This window comes from Capsella rubella, unplaced genomic scaffold (assembly GCF_000375325.1).
Source record: "Capsella rubella cultivar Monte Gargano unplaced genomic scaffold, Caprub1_0 scaffold_1, whole genome shotgun sequence".
Taxonomy (NCBI): Eukaryota; Viridiplantae; Streptophyta; class Magnoliopsida; order Brassicales; family Brassicaceae; genus Capsella; species Capsella rubella.
In genome coordinates, this window is record NW_006238923.1 from 18,803,787 (window position 1) to 18,820,402 (window position 16,616).

Here is a 16,616-nt window from a genome sequence, read left to right on the forward strand (position 1 = left end):
TACGGTAATTAGCCCTGAAATCGTATGACGAAAAAGCTAATGCCCAAAAAAGAGATAAAATATATCATTTAATCATTTTTTAATTTTTAATATGTATCTGTATTATAGAGCTTACTAGAGTTAAAAGATGAATGTAGAAGATGCATGTGACATACTGAAGGATTACTTAATGAGCATTTAGTAGGGGGTACCAGAACTTTGTTGATTTTAATCTAACTCCGGTAAAAGCTTTGAGACTCCTAAAATCATATAGAGATAATAGATGTGTAGAGTTCTATACTCGGATAACAAACAAATATTCATTATTGGAGGTCCAATAAGTCTACCACTAGCGAAAATATTGGCCAACAATTTCTCTCAACGCGCTCCAAGTGTAAGAGATGCATGTGATAGTGAGAGTTTAAACAAAAGATCATTTACAATGTTTGAGTAAACTATTGATCATAACATATTAACAATTGTACATACTTGAGAGAATCGTTCTATAATAATTGTAACAACTAAACTTTTTATTACCTCTTACGTTTCACAGAAGTTTATTTCTCAAGGGTTTTGGCGAGATCGTGGCTTACGGTTAAACGTTAAAGCAGCGGTCTGCAATTATAGCAAGTGACCGTATCTGTCTCTACGCAATTGTTCGAACAAAAGAAATTCAATGAACAAACATACTACGCTCTCTATCTTTTGCTTCTCTAATAAGGCATGTCTTAGACACTAGAACCCCAAAACAGTCAAGAATCATTCTCTTTTCAATTACACAAATCCAAATCAGGCTTAAACCTGTTTATAACCCATTGAAGAAAAAGGATACAATACAATCTCTTGAGTAACAAAGATCGAAAGAACAATGCCGTTATTATGGGAACCCTCATAGCGTATGACGAAAAAAGCTAACGCCCAAATTTGGAGTAGTTGTTCAAAAGAAATGGGTACCGTTTTAAGTAGAGGCAAGATCTAGAATACGATCTATATAAACTCAACCGGCAATGACGCTTTAAAAACGTTTGAAATCTGAGTTATCTATTTGTAGCTTTGTGACACTTCCAATACGAGTTTGTCCATAAACTGGTATTTCTTGTCAAATCCCCAACCAGGATTACTCTGCATCGCCAAAAGTTTCACAAAAGACATCAATACATCTGTAGAAATATTCGATAAAAGAGAGTGATGTTAGATGAAGGGTTTAGGATTTGGCTAAAGAAACCGAACCTTAAGAGTAAGAGCTGCACGATCTGCAAATCGTTTTACGGAATCAGGTGCACTTTTGGGTAATGTTGTAGCAATTCTATCAAGTTCCTCGTTCTGTTTCTTAGCAGTTACTCGATCAGGACCACTGTAGTGATCAACAATCTCTTTCATAAGGGGAGCTTGTGCCATGGCTTCATTAATTGCTTCCTGCAAAAAGGGAGAAATTCAAGTGTGATTCAGACAAAAATAAAAAATTGCATGGATTAGAAAAAGCAGAAGTCACAAATTCAACAGTATTACCTCCCATTCTTCTTGATCCTTGATTCCCTCGTAAGCCACTATGAAAGGCTTCACCTTCTCAAGGCACTCCCGTAGAGACATTGGAGGCTTCTCATCAATGTCAGGGTTTGATCCAAAGTCCGGCATAATATATTCTGGTTCACACTCAATCTGCAAAGCGAAAATGAGAGAGACATAGAAAACTAAGAGCCAATTATATAGATTTGAATGCAAAGCCAAACAACAAAAGAGCACTTTTTTCCATCGGTCCTTCAGCTGAAAGACCAGTATCACAATAAAAGAACAAAAACTTCAAGAGGCTGTAAAAAATCTGAGATTCCTACAAGACGAATCGGTGGCCTGCTTTTGTAAAATGTGCATATTAAGTCAAAAAAACTTCTAAACGTCAAGGCCACCACAACCAATTCTACCACATTATAAAGTATGAATCAATATAAATACTATTGCTTCTCGAGAATTCAATGTTCCTAATAATATTTGAAGTTCCATGGTCACCATACTCAGCAGAAAGTTGTATACTTTTCTAGACGTATCATAGAAAAAACAAAACAAAGAAACTTTTACCATCAGATTGGTGTCATAGGCATCTATAATGGCATCGTGAGTAGTAGAAGGCAATGCCTTCTCGCATACTTCCTCAAAACCTTCTGCCAATGTTTTCATCAATTCAGGTCCCATTTTATTAGCAAACTTCTCTCCATCAGCTGAATCTCCAGCAAATACACTCATAGCCTCTTGTTCACCTTCTTCTTCTTTCTTATCATCTCTCCATCCTTCACCACCTCTTCCTCTGCCTCTCCCTCTTGCTCCTCTTCCTCTTCCTCTCCCTCCTCTTCCCCTCACACCGCTTCCTTCAGCTTCACCGCGTGAAAGCTCGCTCCTTGCTCTTCTTCCAGCTTCTTCCGCACTCAATCGTGGCCTGGGAGTTTCATCCCTAGGCGTTTGAGCCCGCTTCTGCTGCGGTTGTGAACGCTGCTGCTGTGGTGGAGGCGGAGGACGTCGAATGTGACGGTTTTCTTCTCGTTGGATTGGAGCAGATTCCACAAGAGGCTTCCCTCTACCTGCTCCACTTGAGTGTGGAATTTCACTTCCTAATGCATTGAATACATTATCAGGTAGATCAGTTTGACCAGATTTAGACTCTGGTGCTGGCGGCGACGAAGTTACGTCCTTCATCTCCTGCAGCTTCACAAATACAGGACTTCCCTGAGATTCATCATTGGGCTGCGGTTGTGAACGCGGCTGCTGCTGTGGTTGTGAACGCTGTTGCTGCGATTGTGACTGTTGTTGCTGCGGTGGCGGCGGTGGCGGGGGCGAATGGCGAGAAGGTTCAGCAGCGAAAGGTGAAACGGAGTCTGATCCAACAGATCCTCTTCCACGGCCAACACTAGAAGAATCAGGTCTAACAAACGAAGAAAACGCAGGAGAAATCGAATCAGATTGGATCGGACGACCACGACCGTGACCATAACCTCCGGCGGATGACGATTCACGTCCAGGAACCACCGGTTCGCTAGCTTTTTCCGATTCACGATTCACACCGAATTGTCCCCTTCCAGCGGCGGGAAACCCTCCATCGGAACCACGTCCACGACCACGGCCGGCGGAGTCGGAGGAAGAGGAGAAATGAAATGTGGATTGGGTGAGAAATGGAGTTTGCTTGACTATAGATGCAATGGTGAAGCCATTAGGGTTTGAGAACCTTCTTCCTATAGCACCTCTCATCTAGAGATCTCTTCGAATTCAAGAATTTTTGTAACAATGGCGATCGAAGATTTGAGGGTTTTGAGTTACTACTGTGTTTAATCGGAAAATGGGGGTTTTCTTCCACGACGCCGTTTCAGGTGATCCCATATTTGTGCTTTTCGTCCCTGGAGATTATATATCCGACGGAAAAGGAACTATACTTTTCAATTGAACCAAAAACCCAAATAGTTAGTGATTAGGCTTAACACATAACAGGAGTACAGCCTCCTCTTAATCCAAAACATGATTCATATTCGCCTATAACGAGAGGTGACAAACGAATTAGACTCACCAAAAATGATCCAAATTTTCTTTTGCAACTTGGTCCCCAAGTTTTTATACCCGACGAAAATAAATTATACTTCTACATCGATCCAAAAACCCCACATAATTAGAGACATTGTTCCAAAAAAACTCCTTTAAGAGAAAGATGATATGACTCAATAGGTCTAAGAACTCAGAACAAGAACTCGAAATTCAAGAAGCATGTTCATGGTTGCTGTGTCTTTCCAGACACTACATAACTGGAAATTAACTGCTCTAGAATCATCAAGACGACTGAAACATTAAAAAAAAATAACTCAATGTAGCATCACTCTCCTTCATCAGCAAAGCCTATTCTTGGCTTCTGTTTTCTCCTAGTTTGGCGATGGTGATCGAGTGATTCGCGATCTCACTGGTGTCTTTGAAGGGCTTACCCTGAAGAATTCAAAATATTTCATATCAAACAAAAAATGCCTATTCAATGAAAGGTTTATTACAAAAAGAGAACCATGTTGTACCTTATCGGCTGAGATCCTAAGACTATTCCGCTGCAGTTTAGCGCCCCAACTGCACTCTCTGCCTATCATCCCAAAAACAAACATATATTCAGTTGTTCAGTAAGACACAAAAGCTGAGTCTTTACAGAATCTGAAGAGCTTACCATGGCAAATTCAACAAAAGCTATGCGAGTAGAATGCATTTGGTCACCAAGAAGCCTTATGCGAGTAACCTGTATATAGACGAAGTAAAGAACTTGAGCGTTATTATTGCTTCACAAATTTGATATTATTTTGTTTCAGAGAAAAGAAAATAGTAATTTTCGGACTCAAGAGTCAAGACTAACCTCACCGCATGCAGACTGAAAGAAGGATTTGACATCATCTTCAGTGGCCTGCAGTTTATAAGAATATCTTCAAACTGGGAACAAGTACATGAATGCATAATAAACATAAACTGGGAGACGGTATTTACATTCTTGTCGACATTTGTGCAGTAGATGGTCCTTGAGCACATCTCTCTTTCATCTTCTGACTGGATAAACCACCAAAAGAAATAGTGGAAACCACAAATTTTTAGTACTAAAACTGTATACTAGAATCAAAATTGATAGCAGTTTTTGAAGCTCTAGTTACCCTGGGGAGAAATGTAGGATTCACTGGAAGAATAGCCGTTTTTGAAGGTAAGACTCTAACTGGGTAAAATCCAATCATTGTTCCACCGAGACTTAAAGCTGCTCGTGCACCTTCTGTTTTTTTCAAAGAAAATCGTACTCATGTAAGTCAAATTTGACACGAGAAATGTTTGGTAAAGAAGATTATAAATAGTCCAATAGCTTGAACTTACGGTCATCAGAAAACTCAACAAATGCAAAGCGAAGAACTGAATGTGGATCTCCACAGATTCGACAATCAACAACCTTCAGAAGAAGAATGCTATGTTACGACTTCAACAACATAAGATAACATCCGGCAATAAATTAAAGGAGTTCAACTCACTTGTCCACAGTTGCTGAACAAGCCAGCAAGGACTTCCTCAGTCACCTAATTGAAAAGAAAATATATAGATAAATAATGAATGCAACATTGAACTATTTTTCTGAAACCTGAAGAAGGAGAGGCTTTAAGTAACTTACACTCTGATCAATGTCAGAGACATACACTGTTCTTCTAATACTATCTTCCCTCTGAGCCTTAGACGCTCTTCCAGGTAACCTCACTCTCCTCCCTTGGTTAAAGTTGTTTCTTCTCTGTAATCAACAAAACAAAAAACAGAGAGTCAACCAAATTTTAATTGATGAAATGTTAAAAGATCATAGAACAATTTCAAAACTTGACAATGTAACTTAAGGGCAACCAAATCAAACAAAACAAGATCATAAGCAAAATTCTCTGTCTGAACCTTCAAGCTAGAGACTTTCCAGCTTAAAGAACTCAATTGAGAAACAACATCTGATAATCATATGAAGGCAACCTAAACCATTAACAGTTTCAACAACAATTCAACAATAACCAAAAAAATCCAAACTTTTCAATCAAAACATTAATGAGAAACAGAACAAAAAAAGTGTACCCTCCGGTTAATGCCATCCTTTTTGTTGTTGTTGTTGTCTTCACCAGATGGCTTCTTAGCGACCTCAAAACCCTCAGAAGAGAGATTCTTCTTGTAAGAAGGGAAAAATTCCTTAGCTTGAGGATTGAGTTTCTTGAGCATGGCCACAAGCTTCTTCATCTGATCATATTCCGGTTTGGATTTGTGTTTGAGGTCCGATTCGGTTTCCCGTTTAGAATCCGCCATCAAGCTCTTCTCAATTCCGTCACCACCATCGTCGGTGATGACCTCATTTGAATCAGTGGGCATCTCAGTGATCGCAGCCATTAACTAGATCAGAAAATTCCAAATAAACAAATATATATATAACAACAAAGAAAGATCACAATTCAACCATAAAACAAGAAACAGAGGAAAGTAACAGTTGCGAACTTTATCTTCTCCTCCTTGAGTCGAATTTATTTTGGAATAGAAAGATGGGAAATTTTGATGAGATTAATCAAGAAATGCGAGTTTTATTGAACACCCATTTTCAGAATTCGAACGGAAGAAGACAATGCTTGATCGTAGTCGTGAATCAAAAAGTCTGATTCGGTGGCTTCAGACGGTGGCGATGAGGAAGAAGAAGGAGAAGAAGGAATGATGGGTTTTGGTTTCTTGTTTGGCCTTTTCTAAACTCAATCAAATATGACGCAAACTCTCTCACCAGACCAGACTGCTTTCTCTATTTTTCCGGACAAAGAAATTTTAATATTTTTTTTCTAATAATAATAATAATATCGTCAAAATGGAACAAGAATAAAATAAAGAAAGAGTTGATTCTGTATTTATTTATGCTCCTCTCTTTAAGAAACATTATTCCATTTTATTATAAAGATTTTTTTGTAAGTGTGTTTAAAAAAAAAAAGAATTTAGTATTATGGATAGTGTCTTTGTCTTTTTCATATGGACTGCATTGAAATGTGTTACGTAACATAATCAACAAAAATATGAATGTTTTTTTATGAACTTTATATTTTCTCCATAATTGCAATTGGCCTAATAAGTCCATAAATAAATTGGATTTGTTGAGATTTTTCTTTCTTCTTTTTTTAACTATTGGTGAGATTCTTCGGCCCCGAAACATCATATACATAGATAGTGGATTCCAGTTTCACTTTATTATTAGCTTTTTATTCTATATTGTTATTCTATTTTATTTTGTTTCTCTTAAAATTTGGTTTTCAGTTATTTTTGTATGGATATCCCTAATAACAGTAACCACTAACCAAGCAACAATATGATTTTTTTTGTAATACAAAAGTTGAAATGATATATGCCAGAAAAGATATATACAAACCAAAAATCTGAAAAATTAATGTGCTATGTACTATGACTTATCCATATAGTTAAATTTGTCTATGAAATTGTTTTAGATGTCCTATAAAATCCTGGTTAAAGTATGATGATAAAATGTATAAAATACAAATATCGAATATTATTTTAATTTTTACATTGCATCAAATCTCATTTATCTACCAGCGTAAATATATATAAATCTATTGTACAAAAGTCACACAAATCCAATTTTTAAAATTTGTTTTGTCTTTGTAAAACACCTATAAAGAGAAATTAAAATTTTTAAACCAAGTTTAAAGTATTTCTCTTTTCAAGTGTAACTACAAAATTTCTCACTAACACAGGATGCTAAAAGATTTCTATTGCATTTTCTTCCGAACGTTGTGGCCCATAAATCCAGGCACACCAAGTAATGATCCATGACACTTATGCAAATTAGGGAAGTGTTTAGTTGCTAAAGCGAGGCTCAAATCTGGTGCAGGATGTGATGTTATATTTATCTAAGAGCGACTGCAACGGCATACTTATGCTAAATCCTATGTATTTTTTTATAAAAATAATTTCGAAAAAAAATGAAGGGTCGTTAACTAAAACGGGACGGTCCCGCGCTTCTTTCCTTCATTAATCGCGGGTCCCACTGACACGTGGCGGCCCGCAATTGGTTACTTTCTATTGTTTTATTTTTTTAAAAATCAAAAAAATTTAAAAAAAAAGTTAAAAATAAAAAAAAAATTTGGGGACGAAACCACCGATGCCCATGCCCTAAGATGTAGGCAACATCTCATGTAATTGCTTTATCTAGATATGTTATCCATCTTAGGGCATGTTACAAATCAGATGAACTAATAACTTTGTTGGTGTTTTACCTCTATAAACTAGATGTTGACCGTTTAGAATCCGCCATCAAGCTCTTCTCAATTATAAATGCAATTACCTCTATAAATCCTAAACAACCATATTAGTTATATTCCTCAAAATTTATAATTGCAAGATAACATCTCTATAACATATAACAAAATATATTGTACACAAGTCACTTAAATCCAAATTTTCAATGGAAATAAACAATTGTCATATGTTAGCACTATTTCGAAGCCAAAGAGTAATATATAGCAGTTTATCATTATTCTTATTTGTGATATTAAGTTTGCATTGTTTAATCTTATATCAGAACGATTTGTTACTTTTCTAACATGCATATAAATTACCAATCAAATACATTTCCACTGGTTAAAATGTAGTCGTGCTATTGATGGTTCTCTTATTAATTTTGTGAATTACATGCTTCTTAATCTAGCATACAAATTTCCAATTTTATTGAGTATGAGACATACAAGTGCTTTTACATATGAGAATTAAAAGTCTGTCTCCACTCCACCATTGTTTATGATTTTGAGTGTATGGATTAAAATTTTTGAATTAGTTCAACCTTACCAACCTATTTTTTGTAAATAGAAGTTCTAGTATATTGAAGGAAAAAAAAAAGAAGCTCAAGTAGATTTATAATTACATATGTAAAATGTGTTGCTTACCTTAAATTATTAAATATAAGTTGGGAAACTATTAAATTTTGGACAAAGCTGTGAGTATTTCAAAAGTGCTACTATTTGGTTGATGATCTAGAATTTATTTGGCTGATGATATTATTGAGTTGAAGTTGAAATTTGCTACTCATAAGAAAATATCAAGACGACTATGAAACTGCAATAATATATTTATCTATCATCATGATAATAGAATACTGTATAAGGAAGACGAATTCCTCAAAATACCATCATTTTGGTTTTCTTTCCAAAAATACCACTAAAATCAAATTATTGTTCAATGGTATGGAATTTTAAATCTTATGTTTTGGTTTGATTATTTGTAATTTAGGGTATAGTATTTAGGGGGTAGGGTTTAATGTTTAGAATTTAGAGTTTAGAGTTTGAAAATTTAAAATTTAATTTTAATGAATGGATCCGTTGTTATACATCTATATTAACATTTTTGGGACATGTTTTGAAATAATTCCTGGGTTTGAACAGTATTTACAACCAATGCCATTGCCATTTAATTCATTTAGACTGAAAACATTTACCAAAAAACAAAAACCAACATGATTTGTTACACCAATATCTCCACAAAATCGGCAATGATTAAACCATAAACCGTGTTGCTATGATTTAGGAGAATCAATTTTAAATCGACAAAATGTCTAACACAATTAAATATCACCGAAGATATAGCTAGATTGCTATCGGATTCAACTGATTTTGTTTATTTATAGAAACTTAAAATATCAAAACAAAAGAATCAAATCAACTTTGATTCGTATATTCCACAGATTTCGCTTTTTATAAAAATCCTATATTCATCTTTCAAATACGATCTTAACAACCAAACCTACTCTATGCTCTACTATATATATGACGCTTTGAAAAGAAAACCAAATCACTCTCACAATCAAAAATACCACGACTCATTGAAATGGCAGCGTCATTTGCTTTCCTCAAGGATGTTAGGCCATACAAAACGGCGTGGCGAGTTCAGGTTAAGATGCTACATTCATGGCGTCACTACACCCAAAAAACAGGGGAAACATTAGAGATGGTACTCTCTGATGAATTGGTAAGGAAGTTACTAATTTCTAATAAATCATGCTTCCATGTTGCATCGGTCGTCTCTGTCATTTTAATAATACTTACTGCATTTATAGGGTAAGAAGATACACGCTAGCGTGAGGAAGGATTTGGTGAACCTTTATGTGAACAGGCTGCACATTGATGACTGGGTTTTCATTGAAAACTTCGGTCTTAACTATGCCACCGGCCAATACAGACCAACCAGCCATCTCTATAAGATGGCTTTCATCCCTGGGACTGTAGTCATGCATTGTGACCCCAAATCAGATTCTTCCTTTCTGTCGTTGGCAAAGTATCAGAAGATACAAAGTGGAGAACTGAATCCACATATGTTGGTTGGTAAGTTTCTATTTATATGTCACTACTTTTATATAGTCTCTTAGTTAAACATTAACAAACGATGTTTAACCCACAAGTTTACCTCTTCCATGATGCAGATGTAATTGGCCAGATAATAACTATTGGAGAACTTGAGAACCTCGAGGCTAACAACAAACCAACCTGCAAAATCGATTTCGAAATAAGAGACGAAAAGTGAGCATTATTTATATATTTACATACTCTTTATATTCTAACAATATATTATTATGCTCCGACTTTGTATCTTCAAAGTTTGCATTATTATTGATGATAACAGTGATGAAAGGATGGCGTGTACTTTGTGGGGAACCTTAGCTGAGCAGGTACATAGAGCTTGCGAAAATTCAGATGGAAGCAATGTCATAGTCATCCTCAGATTTATGAAAATTAAAGCTTACAAGGGTAACTTGATGTTTAACCTAAATACTACTCACAAGATCGGCTACTCTTTATGCTATAACGTTTACATAACCAATTAATATTGTAGGTGTTAGGAGTGTAACAAATTCCTATGATACTTCACAAGTGTTTGTCAACTCCCCCTTCCCTGAAGTCGACTCATTCAGAGAATCGTATACTTTCTAAACTTATCTACTATATTTATCATCCCCTTATAACTCTGCAATTTACAATGTTTAACCGCAAAAAATTAACCATACTAACTTAACATCAATTAGGCTGCCTACAGATGGTTTGGTATTGGTCCCCCGAGAAAGGCGTCCAAGAATGGAGTTGGTTGTGGTAAACAATGAGGATTACCAAGATGTCCCCAGGAGAACTATTGAGGAAATCAAGAATTCCCTAGAGGTAAAATAATATTAACTTTAACTCTTTCTGTAATAGTTCGTATATATTTGATAACTTCATTAATTCACAGGTTGGCAGGGCTAGACTACTCTGTACAATCTATGGAATTGATACAGACTGGGCTTGGTACTACATAAGTTGTAGGTCATGCAATAAGAAAGTTAACCACATCCATTCTGGTGTACATGGAGTTAATAACAAAGGCGTCAAACCAAGATTCTGGTGTGATACCTGCAAGAGTGTTGTTACAAATGTCGTAGCACGGTATATTTGTCTATATGTCTACTATTATTAACATATCATACTAGATTTTTAGGGACATGTTTATTCCAGAACAAAATTTTAATTCAATAATCTACATGTTTATGTGCTAGGTTTATGCTTTATGCTAATGTCATGGACACCACTGGGGAGCTGAAATTGTTATTGTTTGACTCTATTTGCACGGAGATAATAGGGCAGTCTGCTCCATCTGTTCTTGACGGCTCTGTTGATGAGGTTAACTACTACCAGCTATATTACGCTAAAAGTCATAGATACGTGGTATTATCTCTAATGTGTTACAAATCAATTCTGATATTTTTAATGTTCAGATTGAGGATCCAGACAATTTGCCAGATCCCCTTAAAAATCTTATTGGGAAAACTTTTCTGTTTCTGGTGTGTATCGAGAGGGCAAATATATGGGATGGGAAAGATATCTACAGGGTTTCTAAGGCTCTGTTGAAGCATGGTGTACTACCAGAAGAGTTATTGGAGTATTCTACAGAAATGTCCAGAGAAACTTCCATTGAATCTGCAGACAAGGTTATATTCATATAACTATTCACTACAACAACTATATCTTCAATGTTAATTTATTAAAATAACCAATGTTTAGTTATACATTCTATTTATACTAATTATGAAATTCGTAGGGCATTCTCATGTTGGAAAATACTCAAGGAACACCAGATTCTATGACTCCTTCTTCTAAGCGTGTTTATGGTTCTAAGGACGGACCTGTGGACCAAGCATCTACTTCTAAGAAGTCGTGTATTGAACCAATAGACTTGGAAAAGGTAAATCCTGATTTTAAAAATGAAGCAGAACTGAACAAGAGCAGTGTTGAATCAAAGACTGAAGGTGTGATTGAGACAAAAGCGGACCTTGGTAAAAATGTGGGCGAAACAATCGGAACCACTATTGACAAAGCAGACAATGCTGGACCAAGAGCTATGGTTGGAGTGAAGGTCAAGATTGAGAAGAAGTAAGGGTCCTGCAGTCACTATTGTATGCTTCAAATAAAGCCTTCCTTGGTTATTTCAATCTGTTTTTTAAACTTTCAAACTCATTTTCATTTCCTTTGTTTGAATAAGTGTAGTTTAGCTACACTCCTATTTTATGTTCAAGTTTATTAATAAAGTTTCCATATTCTTATTTTCTGTTGACTTCAATAATATATTACTAGAGATGTATTAAGCTTCTAAGCACTTCTTATATTTTGAAAGTGGTTAACGTGTCTAAATGTATAATCACCCAAAAAAAGATATTTAAACATTAAAGGAAACCATGATTTTTACCTTTTTACTCGATGTCTATAGCCTATATCTTCATTGTAATCCTTCTTCTTCGAATCTGAAATTTAAAGAGAAAAATACTAAATTACATATGCAACATTAATTTAAATCAGCTCACTCTAGGTACGTGTTTTCTGCTTCTTTCCTCATATTTTAAAAAATGCAGAACTTATGGATTTCATGATTTTAAAAGGCACAAAGTAGTAAGCATGTAATTTGACAAACAGATTCCATATTAACTTTGCCAAACAGACAATACCTTCAAACACTAGCATCGTATGCTGCTAGACACAACCACCACATAACAACATTCCTGCATACTAATTGAAAGCAAAATCCCGTAAGCATTTATATAAGATATATTATTTTGATTTGTATTGCCTGAGAATCCCTTAAAACCAGCACTTTGTTATATAATTATATGGATATTTTAAAGAAAACAAAGAAGAATATTGTCTCTGCTATCTAAAATCAAGGAGAAATTAACTACTGCAAATCTATAGTCATTACGACCTGCTACTAAAATAACATGTTCTAGAGAGCAACTTTCTGACCACCTCAACGATGAAGGAAAATAAGAAAAACAATAAACCAAGTGATGAGTCTCAGCACAAATCTGCTAAAAGAACGAGACTTACACAACCTCCAACTAATCATACTCAACCAACAACATCTACATTGGCTACACCTACTGGTTCTGTCACACTTAAAAATGCTTTGAATAGAGTTCTTTGCGATATTACCAACCTAAGTGGGAGCAACAATCGGCTGGATGTCACACAATCCTCTATTCACCATCCATCTCCTGCAACACACATCACACTAGGTTATTGTTTTTTACAATTTCACCTGACTTTTTCCTGTTCTCATGTTAGTATTGATTAGTATATGAAACGCTTATTTCAAACTGAAAACAATCTTTTACTTCCCAGTTTCAGGCTCAAACTTATCCACGTCTTCATTCGACAATCATGGTAGCTTAAATACCAACAATTTTGTCACTCCTGTGCTTCAAAACATAACCAATATAGAACACCAAGCTACTCCCGTTGATACCATAGCTACACTGTCTGCCAAATACAACACACCTGTATTGAATGAAAGTGAGGGTGAGTTTTACTAATTTGAGAAGTGGTATTAAAACAAACTTCATGCCCGCTCAATATATAACATACAGACATGGTCATTCAATCTGCAGCAAATCGGAGAGGCTTGGGGAGATCGTGTCTTACCAATGTCAATACACGGGTAAACCTTAGCAAAGCTAACAAGTTGCCTAGGAAAAATCTGTCTGAAGCTTTTGAAACTGCATCTGTCTCTACTGATTGCCAAGGTAAGATTTTACTTGATTCATGCACTTCAATTTTAATACTAATTAAGTACAAATGTCTTAACAATCATGCTAATTTTGTAAAACGTATTGAATAAATAGGTCCAGGATTAAGAGATGACCTCAATGACAGTAGCACATAATCTGAGGAAAGTTACAAAGATATTGACAACAATATATTCAATGAAAGTGAATCAGAGGTCGAACAAGATTACTATCTTAGTCAATCAGAATATGAAACTGAAGATGACACGGCTGAAGTTAACATTTCAGTTCAACCTGAAATTGCAATCAGAGGTTCTGATACTGTCCAAGAGAAGGTTATAACACAAGAATGTATTACAGCACAAGACCATGTCAGATTCATGGCCTTACTTGGTAAAATAGCGGACAAAACGACACACAAAGCTGCCAGCAATGAAACTGCTCCACTTAAAAAAAAAAGAGGCAGACCAAGACTCAATAAAAATGCAACCACGGCTGCAAGCAACTCAAACCAAAAAGGTTTACAAATTTTTATCATTATGACATACACGTGCTGGGTTATACTATATATAACCCATCTAGATAAATTAGATACTAATTTTAACTTGATTCCACAGCTTATCTTGATCATGGAGATGCTACATACAAATGTAAACATTGTGGTGCTTTGATGTGGTATGATGAGCGTATTCGCAAGAGACGCAACCAGGAGGAGCCAACGTTCACACTATGTTGTGGACAAGGACAAGTTAAATTGCCCTTTCTTAAAGAGTCTCCAGAGTTAATAAAGAAGCTTCTAAGTGGTGATGATGCTCTCAGCAAACATTTTAGAGATAATTTGCGAATCTTTAATATGATTTTTGCAATGACATCACTAGGGGGGAAAGTTGACAAATCTGTAGCAAAAGGCAAAGGACCTACAGCATTTCGCTTGCAAGGAGGAAACTATCACTTGATTGGTAGTTTAAAGCCTGAAGCGGGAGATTATGCTAAATATTCTCAATTCTATATTGTGGATACTCAGAACGAAGTCGATAATCGAGCTACGGTCATCAGGTAATAAAGCTACTATACCATTTCGATATTTAACTCAATAACAGATTCTCATGTAATCTCACTAACTAATCTGATAATTGTATAAACTTTGTGTAGCAAGGGTAAAAATGTTGCACCAACTTCAGCCAGAAAACAGCTAAAAAAGGAAGTCATTGAAGCACTGATAGAAATGCTTAACGACCATAATCCTTATGTCCAGACGTTCAGGTCCGCGAGAGAGAGGTTTGAATCTAACAATGATGAACCTTTCCACATGCGTATTGTCGCAGATCGCAAGGGTGTAGATGGAAGGACATATAGTATACCTACTTCATCAGAAGTAGCTGCTTTAATTCCAGGAGATTTCATCAAACAAATGCCTGACCGTGACATAGTTATCCAAGAAAAGAGTACTGGTCATTTACAGAGGATAAGCCAAATTCATATATCTTACTTAGCACTACAATATCCTCTAATTTTCTGCTATGGTGAAGATGGCTATAGACCTGGGATAGAAAAATGCAATATTCCAGCAAAAACAAGGAAGAATAAGAAGAAATGCATCAGCATGAGACAATGGTTTGCATTCCGGTTACAAGAGAGGGAAAACGAGTGTCATACACTTTTGCGTTCAAAGAGGTTGTTTCAGCAGTTTTTGTGTGATGCTTACACCACAATAGAATCAAACCGGCTATCGTACATCAAATTTAACCAGTCAAAGCTTCGGTGTGAGAATTTTGACTCCATCAAAAAAGCAGCTGAATCAGGAACAACCTCATTGGGTGAAGAAGGTAACCAATTACTGATTCCTACTTCTTTCACGGGTGGTCCTCGGTATATGGTTCAAATTTACTATGACGCAATGGCAATCTGTAAGCATTACGGATTCCCAGACCTATTTATCACATTCACATGTAACCCTAAATGGCCAGAGATAACGAGATATTGCCAAACCCGAGGGTTAACAGCTGAGGACAGACCAGATATTGTTGCTAGGATATTCAAGATAAAGTTGGACTCTCTAATGAGAGACCTGACAGAAAGGAAAATGCTTGGGAAGGCAGTAGCATGTACGTGATCTCTTTTATTTAAATGTAAGCGTCTAATATTTCAACTAATAAGACTAATTTTCGGGTGGTTTTTCCATAAATGTTTTGCAGCTATGTATACCGTTGAATTTCAGAAAAGAGGGTTACCACATGCTCACATTTTGCTCTTTATGGATGCTAAGAGTAAGCTCCCAACAGCAGACGACATCGACAAGATGATTTCTGCTGAGATTCCAGATAAAGAAAAGGAACCAGAACTATATGAAGTTATCAAAAACTCTATGATACACGGTCCATGTGGTGCAGCAAATCCTAATTCTCCGTGTATGGTTGATGGATCATGCTCGAAGCATTATCCTAAAAAATTCCAAGAGATCACTAAGGTTGGAAGTGACGGTTACCCTATCTATAGAAGAAGGGAAACAGCTGATTATGTTGAGAAGGGTGGCTTTAAATGTGACAACAGGTATGTGGTTCCATACAATAAGAAGCTTTCACTCCGATATCAGGCTCATATCAACGTTGAATGGTGCAATCAGAATGGGAGTATAAAATACTTATTTAAGTATATAAACAAAGGACCAGATCGTGTCACATTTATAGTTGAACCCGCTAATCAGGCCACAAGTGATTCAAGTGCAACTACAGGGCAGGAATCAAGTCCAACTGAGAAAAAAAAGAACGAAATTAAAGACTGGTTCGATTGCAGGTAATAATCTTAAACTATAGTCATCAAATCTTTTTGATTGTGTGCGGAGTCTAATGTGAATAACTGGAATTTGTTTGGCAAATTTTTAGATATGTATCAGCATCAGAGGCAATTTGGAGGATTTTTAAGTTTCCTTTGCAACATAGATCTACACCAGTTCAGAGATTATCTTTTCATCTCGAAGGGAAGCAACCTGCGTATTTTGATTCAGAAGCACATATTGACGATGTCCTCGACCGTATTGCCAACCAAGATTCTATGTTTATGGCTTGGC

General features: G+C 36.0%; 4 protein-coding genes across 4 annotated transcripts in view; 2 read left to right on the forward strand and 2 right to left on the reverse strand.

Annotated features, from left to right (window-relative positions):
* Positions 1 to 656: 656 nt before the first annotated feature.
* On the reverse strand, positions 657 to 3,282 carry LOC17898084 (translation initiation factor IF-2). The gene is made up of 4 exons (XM_006307171.2): positions 2,053 to 3,282; positions 1,489 to 1,638; positions 1,210 to 1,395; positions 657 to 1,101 (listed from the first exon to the last, which is right to left on the reverse strand). The coding sequence occupies exons 1-4, from the start codon at positions 3,211 to 3,213 to the stop codon at positions 1,021 to 1,023; spliced, it is 1,578 nt and encodes a 525-aa protein (XP_006307233.1). The 5' UTR covers positions 3,214 to 3,282; the 3' UTR covers positions 657 to 1,020.
* Positions 3,283 to 3,625: 343 nt separating this feature from the next.
* On the reverse strand, positions 3,626 to 6,236 carry LOC17898839 (polyadenylate-binding protein-interacting protein 8). Its single transcript, XM_006303967.2, has 11 exons — positions 5,980 to 6,236; positions 5,569 to 5,877; positions 5,132 to 5,245; positions 4,995 to 5,039; positions 4,843 to 4,915; positions 4,632 to 4,744; positions 4,471 to 4,530; positions 4,343 to 4,390; positions 4,160 to 4,228; positions 4,017 to 4,078; positions 3,626 to 3,933 (listed from the first exon to the last, which is right to left on the reverse strand). The coding sequence occupies exons 2-11, from the start codon at positions 5,872 to 5,874 to the stop codon at positions 3,873 to 3,875; spliced, it is 951 nt and encodes a 316-aa protein (XP_006304029.1). The 5' UTR covers positions 5,875 to 5,877; positions 5,980 to 6,236; the 3' UTR covers positions 3,626 to 3,872.
* A 3,118-nt stretch (positions 6,237 to 9,354) lies between these two features.
* On the forward strand, positions 9,355 to 11,928 carry LOC17898039. Its single transcript, XM_023788794.1, has 8 exons — positions 9,355 to 9,495; positions 9,584 to 9,848; positions 9,947 to 10,043; positions 10,147 to 10,330; positions 10,747 to 10,937; positions 11,078 to 11,174; positions 11,270 to 11,482; positions 11,593 to 11,928. Exons 1-8 carry the CDS (start codon positions 9,355 to 9,357, stop codon positions 11,926 to 11,928), a joined length of 1,524 nt encoding a protein of 507 aa, XP_023644562.1.
* A 2,291-nt stretch (positions 11,929 to 14,219) lies between these two features.
* Positions 14,220 to 16,616, forward strand: part of LOC17897255 — a 4,738-nt gene continuing 2,341 nt past the window's right edge. Inside the window, exons 1-4 of the mRNA XM_006303754.2 lie at positions 14,220 to 14,605; positions 14,702 to 15,654; positions 15,745 to 16,342; positions 16,432 to 16,580. Coding sequence (XP_006303816.2) covers positions 14,220 to 14,605; positions 14,702 to 15,654; positions 15,745 to 16,342; positions 16,432 to 16,580 — 2,086 coding nt within the window. The remainder of the gene's footprint in view (positions 14,606 to 14,701; positions 15,655 to 15,744; positions 16,343 to 16,431; positions 16,581 to 16,616) is intronic.

Excerpts from the sequence above, each read along its gene's own strand:
- LOC17898084 (XM_006307171.2), bottom strand. The coding sequence starts at position 3,213 with ATGAGAGGTGCTATAGGAAGAAGGTTCTCAAACCCTAATGGCTTCACC. Across the intron at positions 1,639-2,052 it reads CCTATGACACCAATCTGATG|ATTGAGTGTGAACCAGAATA; the intron begins GTAAAAGTTTCT and ends TTCGCTTTGCAG. Across the intron at positions 1,396-1,488 it reads AGGATCAAGAAGAATGGGAG|GAAGCAATTAATGAAGCCAT; the intron begins GTAATACTGTTG and ends CCCTTTTTGCAG.
- LOC17898839 (XM_006303967.2), bottom strand. The coding sequence starts at position 5,874 with ATGGCTGCGATCACTGAGATGCCCACTGATTCAAATGAGGTCATCACC. Across the intron at positions 4,745-4,842 it reads TGTTGAGTTTTCTGATGACC|AAGGTGCACGAGCAGCTTTA; the intron begins GTAAGTTCAAGC and ends TGAAAAAAACAG. Across the intron at positions 4,079-4,159 it reads CTTTTGTTGAATTTGCCATG|GCAGAGAGTGCAGTTGGGGC; the intron begins GTAAGCTCTTCA and ends TTGGGATGATAG.
- LOC17898039 (XM_023788794.1), top strand. The coding sequence starts at position 9,355 with ATGGCAGCGTCATTTGCTTTCCTCAAGGATGTTAGGCCATACAAAACG. Across the intron at positions 9,849-9,946 it reads GAATCCACATATGTTGGTTG|ATGTAATTGGCCAGATAATA; the intron begins GTAAGTTTCTAT and ends TCCATGATGCAG. Across the intron at positions 10,938-11,077 it reads GTTGTTACAAATGTCGTAGC|CACCACTGGGGAGCTGAAAT; the intron begins ACGGTATATTTG and ends TAATGTCATGGA.